Here is an 11,360-nt window from a genome sequence, read left to right on the forward strand (position 1 = left end):
TTACAAAAATTAGTAAATGTTCAATTAGTCTTGTAGCCAGTGCTGAGATACTACACAGATTACAATTCATAGTGATCAGAGGTTAAAGTCTCCACTGTACAGGTAAAGTGGCTGGACAGCATATATGCATGTATCACATTGGCTATAATACCACCATAATTAGGTTTATATACATACAGTAGCTGGATATACTTGAGTGATGGATTCACAAGTAATAGACTCTAAATTAGGCAAATATCTTTCATCTGAGTGTGTGTTGCACTAGATTGAATGAGCTGAAGACAGAAACTGTTCTTATGCCCTGTGGCCCAATGCTTCGAAACCACTTCCCAGATGCTAGATAAAGGAGTTGTAGTTGGGGTGTGTGCTGTCAGAGATTATGTTTCAAGCTTTTCTTAGACGTCTCTTATAAGTCTCTTTGATAGGTCGTAGAGCTTTTCAGGTGATGAAATGTGCTGCTTTCACTTCCCTCTGAAAAAGAAAGAAACAATGTCACAGAGTATTGTCTAGATAGAATTCTGCATCGGATTTAATTTGGACTTGCCATGTGCTGACTTCTGCAAGCTTGTTTGAAGAACAAACCACTGCTGATAGTGGCAAGGTCAAACACTATAGAGCTGGAAGAAATATTAAGAGTGAGTCTAATGGAAATTTGACCTTAAATGTGTGTTAGGGATTGGGGTGTCCGGGTTTGGCAACCCTAGCTACAGTCAGTAACTGTGGTAGTAAGTGTGCCTGATAAAGTGTAATTGATGTAAATGCAATGAAGCTCTATTTAATGAAGTGGCCTCTGAGTGTGGAGGGATGATGAAATGCGCAGAAACGTTAGCACCGCCCACTGTGATGTGATTGGCTGGCGCGTTGGTCTAGTGAAATAAAAAAAATAATAAAAAAAAAGGTCGGTGAGGATGATTTGGAGCACACCGCCTCACTCGTGTGAAGAGTCAGTAACGGGGGAAGCTCTGATTTAAGCTTTAACAGCCTGTTCACGACCAGCATTCTGCGCAGATCACAATGGGAGACCATCGCTATCCTCTGCACGTGGGAATACTCGGCATAATGTGCAAAGGCAACAGCAAAGTAAGACTGTAGTGTGATGACTAAGATCTAGCATAGTGCATTACACAATGCATTACACTGACATTATAAAAATCCGTTTGTGTTTCAGTTGTTCATGACATCTGTGCTGTGGTCCGATCAGACCGATGTGATTGTCTACAGGTCCCTCCGAGACTTCAAGCAGCTTCACGTAAGAACCAGATGATCGTGAAATAATCTCATTCTGTCAGTGCTGGACTTTCTAAAACGCTTATAATATAATGATTTTGGGGTCTTATTCTTACTGTTATTCTTACTGCATAATTCTTATATATATATATGTGTGTGTGTGTGTGTGTGTAATTATACATACATATACACACACACACATATATATAAATCATATATATATATATATATATATATATATATATATATATATATATATATATATATATATATATACACATAAATATATAAAATGATTTTGGGGTCTTATTCTTACTGTTATTCTTACTGCATAATTATTATATATATATATATATATATATATATATATATATATATATATATATATATATATATATATATATATGTGTGTGTGTGTGTGTGTGTGTGTGTGTAATTATACATACATACATACATACATACATATATATATGTATGTGTGTGCGTGTGTGTGTAATTATATATATATATATATATATATATATATATATATATATATATAATGATTTTGGGGTCTTATTCTTACTGACCATCCTTTCAACACAGTTATTAGCCTACTGTGTGACTCTACAGATGTTATGAGGATGAGTGCTTTTCTGAGTCTGGGTTCTTCCTCATGTGGTCTCAGGGAGTTTTTCCTCACTATTTCCTCTGGCTTGCTCATTCGGGTTGTAAATATAAATCTGCAGCCAGAATTTTTGTCTTTTGGTCCATATTCTATACGAAGGTCAATGTTCTATACAATGTCACATTCTATACGAATAATATTGAAGTGAACTAAATTGAATTCATTTGATAGTAGACAGTAGTTTTAATCAATAAAATGCAGCTTTCTTTTTACTATAGTTTTCAGACATGAAGTCACTACAAGCTGTTTATTATAATAAGTTTAGAATTGGGGGGAAGCTTAATGTAAACCTGTGCTTTATATTTACTTTATGGGATCATTCTTTTGAGAGTGGATAATAGTTTTGATCAATAAAGTGTGTGATAAATTGGGGGTTTCTAGGTTTTAACACGTCTAATGTTTATTCTAGGTTTTAACACGTCTAATGTTTATGCCAAGGTATGTGTGTGAGAGATTCACAGTAGCTCGGTCTTGTCATACAGGAAGAGCAGAATAAACACTTCACTCATAGCACCCAGGGAATGTTAATCCTCTATGCTGCTAGTTTTGGTGTTGACTTCACTCATCACACACTTTTCCAGTCACTGTGCCGCTGTTTACTGGATGTACTAGATGTTCCACACTGCTGTTCCTGTAGCTGTTCCAACTGTTGTATTGTGTTTATCATACAGGGTCTATTTGCACAGTGTGTTTAGTGTCTGTCTGTTTGCACTGAAACTAAACTGTAAACTGATTTGCACTACATGTCTGGTGATTATTTTATACCACAGTATTTTCTGTAATATATTAGACCAAGGCCTGCACCGGTATACTTGTATGTGGCTAGAATGAAAAAGAATCTCTCTCTCTTTCTCTTTTAACCATTTATTCTCGTTAATTTCAAAACAGAGGCAACTAAAGAAGAAATTTCCAGTGGAAAACCCATTTCGCCAACAGGACAGAGTGCTGCCCAGATTCAGAGGTACGGTCGGCTGTGCCGTCAGAGCACATTATTCATTTTGCCATAGAACAAATTCAAACTCTTTCTGAACGTTTTTAAGTGCCGAACACTCTTCTGTCAGGTTTAATGAGGACGCTGAGCATCCAGAGGAAGACTCTGGCTCGGTGGGCGCATCGAGTAAAGGCTCTGGAGCACTACTGCACTGAGCTGCTGCGCTGTAAGCCGTGCGTCTCTCAGTCCTCTGACCTCATTCATTTCTTTATTCCCAGGGAAGAAGAGCTGCATCCTGAGTTTGCACATAACAGGTATCCTACTTTCTACTCTGACTTTAAATGCTGCCTTGGATAAGTGAAAGTTAGGATACTTAAAAACAGGAGTTATATTGGGATATATTGGGAAGGTGGGAAGGCTTTTACTCTCAGGAAAAAAAGTACAAAATTGTGCCTTTCTTTGTCACTTTGGACATTTAGTATGTATCTTTTACATGATCATGTGAATGTAGTGCACCTGTAAACATGATTTAAAGTACATAATTGCACATTGAGGACCCCTGTTGTATCTTTGAGCATTTAGAGTAATAATTTAAAAGTACAATTCATGCACATTTGCAAATTTTTATTGTATGGAGATCTTAACAATGGTACCATTAAAACTTAATGAATCTAATAAGCCTAAAGGCTCGAGTTAAGACTTGATTGTATGGCCAGACCTGAAGTTTCCTTGTTTATTGATCTTTTTTTGACATGATAAAATATTATATTATAATAATATCAAATAATAAAATAAAGCAGTTAACAAATGCTTTGACTAAAGGAATACTCTGGATTTTTTTTTTTTCAGCATAATGATTTTTCAACCAGAAGATGCCCCTAATGATCAGCCAAGAGTCGACTTGAGCAGTAAGTGCCTCAGCAGTGGGAATGTGTCCCAGCCATGTGTCGCCAAACTGTACCGGTGTTTAGCTCCGTATGAGACCAAGGACACCAAGAACAGACCATTTAGTGTGACTGTGAATGAAGTTCTGGAAGTACTCATTAAAGATCAAGCTGGTATGCCTTGCACTGTTTCTATGCAATGTGGGAGAGGGATGATTATGTTGTTGTACTCGCGCTTATATTTCCATCTGAAATCATCAGGATGGTGGCTGGTAGAGAATGAAGCGAAGTGTTTAGCCTGGTTCCCTGCTCCCTACTTGGAGTTGTGTGAGGATGAAGAAGAGAGAGAAGATGAGCTTGACAGTACAGATGGTCAAAGTAAGTTACAGGGCTAATAATAATATGATGATGAAAAAAGTGTAGATTTGCATTTATTTGGTGCCATTTGAAAATGTCTAAATTGATTTGGAAAGTCTTTTAAAAAAATTCTTCATTTTTGTCCCCCCAGTGGCTCTATATTGCGCTATAAAGAACTTCACCTCTACCATGACGGATGAGCTATCGGTGAACATCGGAGCCGTGGTAGAGGTTATTCAGAAGTCTGACGATGGCTGGTGGCTTGCTAGGTAACTCAGTCTATCAGTCTATCTATAGATGTTATACCACTGGAATAAGGATTATGTTATAGCACAGTGCTAAAATGTAACTACTACACAGGATACAGTTTCTGGTGAAAAAAGGTTCCTCTAGTATTCTCAGGGTTCTTTGTTTACCAAAGGGGTTCTATCTGGAACTCTCTCTGATAGTGAGACGACGTTGTGTTTCCTGTTGTTCGGAATAGGGAAACGCTGTTAAACCATTAACTCCTTCAATGCCCAGGTCATCTCAGCGGGTCCAGACTTGTATGTCCCACATATCGACATACAGTACATTTCCTAAAAGAAGGAAAACATGTAGTTCTCTGTAGTTATTGAATAATTCATAGTACTTAATGGATAATATGTTTTAAGATAAAAACTCATTAAAAACTGGATGTTTAGTGGGGTAATGGTTATATTGAACCTTTTTTTCTTATGCACTTGATATAGATTAGAATAAAATCAGTTCTTAATAAAAATCAGTGCAGCAACCATATTTTACTATGGAATACACACACTACACTGCAGGGTTCTTCAAGATTTTTTTGGATAGATATGACTTCTTAGCTCCATCTTGGAACCTTCTGGTAGGGAAACCCTGTTGGACCACTCTAGTTTTAGGGTTCTACATAGGCCCATTAAGCGTTCCCCGAAGAACCTTTTTTCTAAGAATGTATGCAATTGTAATCTAGATATTACAGTTGTATTGAAAAAAAACTTTTTTTAAGTGAATAGATGTTTTATTTAAGTGTTCTTTATTATTGTGGGTGATTCTTACTGACTCAACCTGAACTGTATGATATTACTTTGCTTTAACAGATATAATGGAAAGGCAGGATATGTGCCCTCTATATACCTGCAGCCATACTCCAACCCTATGTTTAGCATGCAGAAAAAGTTGCACAGCTCCAACCTAAATCTGTCCACTCTATCAAGTGCGCTGTCTCACCCCATCCACAAGCCTCGTTTCCACAAGTCCCACTCTATGGAGGTGGTCTCTGAGCCTCCGTGCCACAGTGCTCCAGTCCAACACAATGAATCCAGCAGCCGCGAGAGCAGCTTCAGTGATGACACTGACTTCTGCTCCAGCTCCTCTGTTTCTCCCGGCTCTGAGCGTGAAGAGAACCCGAGACAGTCAGAGAAAGATGCAGAATCAGCCAGTCCTGACAGTGTTGTGTGTATGGAGCTTCAAAGCTCTACAAATTCAGAAACCAGCAGCCCTTCCAAACTGCACCCACAGGTGCCCCCTCGTCCACAAACCCAAGAGATCCTCACCCGCTGTACCACCTTCACCCGCAAAGCAGCCCTGGAATGCCAAGCTCGCCTGTTTGATAGAACTGCGATTCAGGCCCTGTAAAAGAAGAACAAAAGTTATCTAAAGAGATGTTTTGTAATCCTCTCGTGATGACGCATGATACTATTATTTCTGTCTGGTACAGTGACTATGCTTGAATACTTTCATGTCTGAACCAGTTTTTAAAACAATGACTCTGATTGCTCATCCAATTATTGTGTGCATATATTGTCCTTCCTCTACCTGATTGTATGCTATTCATCAGCATTCATCATGCTGTATAAAGGTGAATATAAAGGTGAAGTGGTTAGCTGCGTAAATGCTAACATAGTCAGAGAATATTAGTACAACATTCAGTTACTTCCACTGGTAAGACTGGTTCTATTCGTTTGCCTTTCCTTTTCACAGTCACTTGTCATGTTATATAATAGGCCTGTCACAGTGTCTGAGAGAAAGCAGGCTGGTAACTTTTATATAAAATACTTTTTTATAATATTGTTTTCCCATATGCTGTACTATGTCTTTGAACATTGTCTGTATTCCACATGTTAAATCACAGTACATAAATAAAATTACGCTCCAAATAAAATTATGAAGTGTGCTGTAGTGACATCCTTCACCCAATAACTCAGGTTTGTTGATGGTCAAGTGGCAGGGTACTGATGTTCCAGAGTAGCCTTATATACCTGTGTTATACCGTGTTTACTGTAATTGTTTACAATCCCACTATTCAGTATCACCCAGAATAGAATGGACTTTCCCTTTGAGTGTGGTTCCTCTCAAAGTTTCTTTCTCATGTTTTTTCCTTGCCACCTTCAACTCTGGCTTGGCCATTAGGAATCTAAATCCATATCTGAAAGGTTCCTTCCACTGAAAGTTTTATACACCTGAATTAAATAGCATTAACATCTTAAAGCTTGTAATAGTTTCTCAGTGTTTCTGTATAACCAAAGTTAGCATATGAAGGAATCAGTAAATAAATCTTTCTGCATGAATACATGACTGCATCATCAACGTACCTTTTACAAGAAATGGTATGAAAAAGCTATGGTTTCCTGAAATACTAGATTATCTTTTTGTAAAATCAAATATCTTTGCAAGGAAATTGTTCTGATTTTCCCTGTCGTGTTCCCTTTATGTCAGTCCCTGAATGACATCTATTTAAAGTTTGGTATGTCATGTCAGTTCACTTGTAAAAACATGTCTCATGGCCCTAAGCTCTGACTGCATGATTCTTCTGTAGGAACCAACACAAATATGTTTGTTTAAATAAATAATTGAAAATATTCAAAGGATATTTGAATATGTAAATGAAAAGAAATGTGGTATATATCCAGTCCACATTTCAGATATTGAACTATTTAATACAAATTAATTTTACTTTTAATAACTTTATACAATATTTAGATTAGTGGCAGGTAAATGGGTGAAGCATGACCATAATACTAGATTAGTTCAACAGTATAGACATGGGATCATCATGGAATTGAAATGAATTCAAACTTTTATGAAGCTCAGTTAAGTCTGGAGTATTATATAATGGCGGCTTATACAATATAATACAATATAAAAATTTGTTTTGACCTGAATAGAACGAGGGAGTCATCAGCTACTATGCCAGTTCTTTAATGGCTGGTGTTGGTTGTTGACAGGAGAGAAAAAAATACATTCTATTCCTCCATACACATATGAATATGGATTCCCCGTCATAGACAGTATATGGTACAGCTTCTGTGAATATGAATTATTTTATATAGGTAGGATATAGACAGGTAGTTTGCTTCAGTAACAAGCTTTAATGCTGCCAAATACTACTAAATATGTGACCTAACTTGTGACCTATGTAAAATTAGACTTGTTCTTTGATAAAAGGATTTTGAATGTTTCTGGTCTAGGGTATGTGCTATTTTTTATCTTTAGCTATGAGACATCTGAATTGTACAATGTAGTATTACTAATCAAACAAGAAACAGTAATAAATATCTCAGCAAAATTGAACTGCTGTTCATTCCAGCAGATGCATCCCCACGTCAAGATTTTGTGATCTCCCTGGACAACTCTCAGATCTCACCATCTGTAACTGCAAACAACCTTGGGGTAACCATGGACAATCAACTGTCCTTCTCCTCTCACACTGCTAAACTTACATGCTCATGCCGATTTCTCTTTTACAACATCAGAAGGAATCGTCCATTTCTATCCACAGAGGCAACAGAAATGCTTGTTCAGTCCCTTGTCATTTCGAGACTGGACTACTGCAACTCGCTCCTGGCAGGTCTGCTTCTGCATGCCATTCAGCCTCTGAAACTGATCCAGAATACAGCTGCGTGACTTGTTTTCAACCCTCCCAAGTTCCCAAGTACAAGGAAGGCATGCATCAAGGCTCTTCTCTGTTCTGGCACCTAGGTGGTGGAATGAACTTCCCCTAGTTGCCCGAAAAGCTGAGTCACTGGCTGTCTTCAAACGATGACTAAAGACCTACCTCTTCAAGAAATATTTAAATTATCATTTTGTTATTTAAAAAAATGTAAAAAATACTATACTACTTCCCCAACAAGGTTTTTAGACTGTTAGTACTCTTAGTCCCTAACCTACTGAACCAGTATGAGGGTGTGTGTGTATTGACAGATTCTTTAAAGCACTTCTGTAAGTCGCTCTGGATAAGGGCGTCTGCCAAATGCTGTAAATATGAATGTAAATATTTTAAGTCCAAAACAAAACCAGAGCCAACTGAAAATATCACATCTTGATATCATTGTAGAAAGCAGGACACGACCAGAATGTACAATATAAAGCAAGTCAAACCAATATAAGAAAAGATAAACCATTTCTTTGTGGACAAATAGTTCTGTTGTGTATAATGTGGTTTCTTCCTCTTATCTTGACAGGAATTCATATAATAACCTTGAGAACCTTGAAACTAATAACTTTGAATGAAGAACTACCAGTTTGCCATCTATAGAAGAAGAATGTGGAGTCTGTTTTTATTTTTTGGAATGAATTTAATGAATCGGCAATAATTCATTAAAACTACGTTCTAAAAATCAACAAGTCCAATCGCTCAAATTGTGTTTTCTTCTGGTTGTTAATGTTTATAGTTTGATGTATATGACTAGAACCAAATAAATGGGAATGGTAAAAAATGTTACATCGCCATCTGCAGTTAAAAATTTAAACTAAGGTCAGTCTGAAAAAATCTACAGGCTAAGATGTTAGACCCACTGTAAACACTCCAGCCTGCCTCAAACAACACCTTGGTCTTTCTTAAAAAAGGTGAATGCTGATGTTTTTAGTTAAACATTACCTCACCTTAAAATGAGGCAAACAAAAACCCTAAAGACTGATAAATTCCAATATAAATATGATTCAGTAAAATAGAAGAAATGGTTCGCTCCACTAATAAATAATTATTTTCGATTAAAGTAAACACTGAATGGGCAGTGGACAAATTTTTACTTTGATAAGCAATAAGATGCAGATATTATGTGGATGCTATGGAACAACTTTGGGTAATTTTTTTATTAAATAGCCAGAAGATGAAAGAGTATTACCATTACATGAGTCAACCTACAGAAAACACCACTGTGTTCCACTGGCCATTCAGAGACAACAGTGTCAAGAGAATAGAGTTTGTAGTCTGTAGAGCACACAAGCCATTGAAAGCTCAGTGGTTTCCACAGCACTGCCTTTGTCCACTAAGTAAAACCTGGATGGTACTAAAATAGGCCTCTGTTGGTTGGGTGTCTAACACCTTCTAGACAAGTGTAGTTAGCACCTGACAACATTTACAACACCCTGTGCTAGAATGTAAAAGAAAAGAAAAATGGAAACTAATATATTTCTGAATCATCAGGTGTCAGATGGTCTCAGTTGGGCATGGTTAAGCTGCGTATTGTTGGATGTTGGATGGCAGCATCTGCTTGGACTTCATGGATGTATCATTTGACTAAGAGCTGTGACTTTCTAACACAGTGAAATATGGTGAGTTCTGATATACTTGTTCACTGACTTCACTGACTGTGATCTGTCTATAAAAAACAAACAAAAATAGACTTAGTTGCAATCATTTTGTTTTTCAATCATTCAATGCTTTGTTCGAAGTAGAATCAGGGTTACTAATATCGCCTCTGGCTTGCTCCTTAGGGAAAAATTTATTCATTTAAAATTTATATCCAGAATTTATATATTTCTTTAAAGCTGCTTTGTGACAATGTCCATTGTTAAAAGCACTATACAAATAAAATTTAACTGAATTGAATTAATATTTCAATAAGATTTAGTTTTTCTAACATGAATAACATTGTGAGATTAAACCCTTTCCATAATTTTAGTCACACTCCGTAAACTAGTGGTGTTTGGTTATTGTGTTTCATGTCAGAGTGGTGGCTATGAAGTGGACCTTTTTGTTGACCCCCCAGACCTTGACCTTATCTGTATCATATGCAAAGGGGTTCTACGCTGCCCTGTGCGTGTGGCGTGTAACCATGTCTTTTGCAAGAAGTGTATTTTGCAGTGGATGAGGAGGTATGAAAACTACAAATTACACTTATATTAGAGATGAATCATGCAAAAGCAGTGTTTTCAATGTGAATATGCTAAACAACGCATACTAAACTGATCCAGACAGGAAACATGTCCGTGCTGCAGGAAGCCTGTCAGTCAGCGCCTTATGTTCGTTATGTTCAAGCTCAGTAAATCCATTGGCCGTTTACCAATCAAGGTAAGAAAAACCTTGTTACGAATGCTAGGGAAAGACTGGCATAATGATAACCAAATACTTTTAATCATTTCTACATATCAACCCAGAATCTCAGCCAAAAATTCTTGATCATATCGCATTACTATTCTCAGTGCCGAAATGAGCAACAGGGTTGCACAGCCACCTTCCCTCTCTCAGAGGAGTACCTCCACAGCTCCACCTGCCCATTCGAGTGGCTGCTGTGCCCACAAGAGGGCTGTGGGGCTAGGGTACTGAGGAAGGAAGCCCAGGCACATGCTCAGGTCTGTAGCCACTGGAGGCAGCTGTGCCCGATGGGTTGTGGCACGCTGCTGAGCCACACTACTCAGGCCCAACATAACTGCTACCAAGAGCTGCAGGAGCGCTATGAGGCCCAGCGACAGACGCAGCGAACCATCGCCTCAGCACTGCGCAGGAAGATGCAACGCATGCAAAACTGCATGGCCCACATGACTCGGCAGATCAGCCTGATCTGCGAAAGCCTGGAGCTCAGCGAGAACTTGGAGGAAGAGGAGGAGAGCCCTGGTGAGGGAACCAGCACAGGGAGAAGCTCCAGAGTCGGCCACAGCTCCAGCACACGCACCAGCTCCTAAAAAATATGCCCCTTATATGGTCTTATAAGTGTGTTAATGTGTAATTTCTGATAGAATCTTAAACCTAATACTTACATATACATCACTTGCTTGTCATTGTCAGCTGTGTGGTTTTATTATTAAATGAGTGAACTCTAACAGCTGGGTTGCATATACTAAGCAATACGACTACACTACTGTGTTGAAGTATGTTGAGACCACAGAAACTAACTACACTGAGTTAAGCATGTTAGGTTTTACATGACCAAATGTGAAGAAAACTTTGGTGTTGATGCAAATTTACTCCATGTTTGAAGTCTGCTACAGTATATAGCATACCAAACCATAAAGTCCATAATAATATTGAAAATAATTAATAATATCACTGCATGTAATCAAGCTGAGTATT

General features: G+C 37.8%; 2 protein-coding genes and 1 long non-coding RNA gene across 4 annotated transcripts; 2 read left to right on the top strand and 1 right to left on the bottom strand.

Annotated features, from left to right (window-relative positions):
* Positions 1–875: 875 nt before the first annotated feature.
* On the top strand, positions 876–6,755 carry noxo1b (NADPH oxidase organizer 1b). Of its 2 annotated transcripts, XM_026915620.3 has the most exons (8): positions 884–1,080; positions 1,169–1,249; positions 2,783–2,855; positions 2,956–3,139; positions 3,675–3,883; positions 3,971–4,087; positions 4,218–4,335; positions 5,167–6,755. In XM_026915620.3, the coding sequence occupies exons 1-8, from the start codon at positions 1,015–1,017 to the stop codon at positions 5,702–5,704; spliced, it is 1,386 nt and encodes a 461-aa protein (XP_026771421.1). In that variant the 5' UTR covers positions 884–1,014; the 3' UTR covers positions 5,705–6,755. The 2 variants fall into 2 exon arrangements, with proteins under 2 accessions (XP_053094412.1, XP_026771421.1); XM_053238437.1 differs by having other exon boundaries at positions 876–1,080; positions 3,675–4,087.
* Positions 4,321–8,371, bottom strand: LOC128319423 (uncharacterized). The gene is made up of 4 exons (XR_008302876.1): positions 7,789–8,371; positions 5,623–5,698; positions 5,297–5,456; positions 4,321–4,644 (listed from the first exon to the last, which is right to left on the bottom strand). It is a non-coding gene; the product is annotated as an uncharacterized LOC128319423 (long non-coding RNA).
* Positions 8,372–9,500: 1,129 nt separating this feature from the next.
* Positions 9,501–11,358, top strand: rnf151 (ring finger protein 151). Its single transcript, XM_053238391.1, has 4 exons — positions 9,501–9,622; positions 10,020–10,165; positions 10,265–10,361; positions 10,493–11,358. Exons 1-4 carry the CDS (start codon positions 9,620–9,622, stop codon positions 10,970–10,972), a joined length of 726 nt encoding a protein of 241 aa, XP_053094366.1. The 5' UTR covers positions 9,501–9,619; the 3' UTR covers positions 10,973–11,358.
* Positions 11,359–11,360: the final 2 nt, after the last annotated feature.

This window comes from Pangasianodon hypophthalmus, chromosome 12 (genome assembly GCF_027358585.1).
Source record: "Pangasianodon hypophthalmus isolate fPanHyp1 chromosome 12, fPanHyp1.pri, whole genome shotgun sequence".
Classification (NCBI taxonomy): Eukaryota; Metazoa; Chordata; class Actinopteri; order Siluriformes; family Pangasiidae; genus Pangasianodon; species Pangasianodon hypophthalmus.

Bases quoted from the DNA above. Each gene is read 5' to 3' on its own strand.
- noxo1b (XM_053238437.1), top strand. From the start codon at position 1,015: ATGGGAGACCATCGCTATCCTCTGCACGTGGGAATACTCGGCATAATG. The intron at 1,250-2,782 runs GTAAGAACCAGA...ATTTCAAAACAG, and splicing joins GAGACTTCAAGCAGCTTCAC to AGGCAACTAAAGAAGAAATT. The intron at 4,088-4,217 runs GTAAGTTACAGG...TTGTCCCCCCAG, and splicing joins TGACAGTACAGATGGTCAAA to TGGCTCTATATTGCGCTATA.
- rnf151 (XM_053238391.1), top strand. The intron at 10,166-10,264 runs GTATGAAAACTA...AAACTGATCCAG, and splicing joins ATTTTGCAGTGGATGAGGAG to ACAGGAAACATGTCCGTGCT. The intron at 10,362-10,492 runs GTAAGAAAAACC...TACTATTCTCAG, and splicing joins TTGGCCGTTTACCAATCAAG to TGCCGAAATGAGCAACAGGG.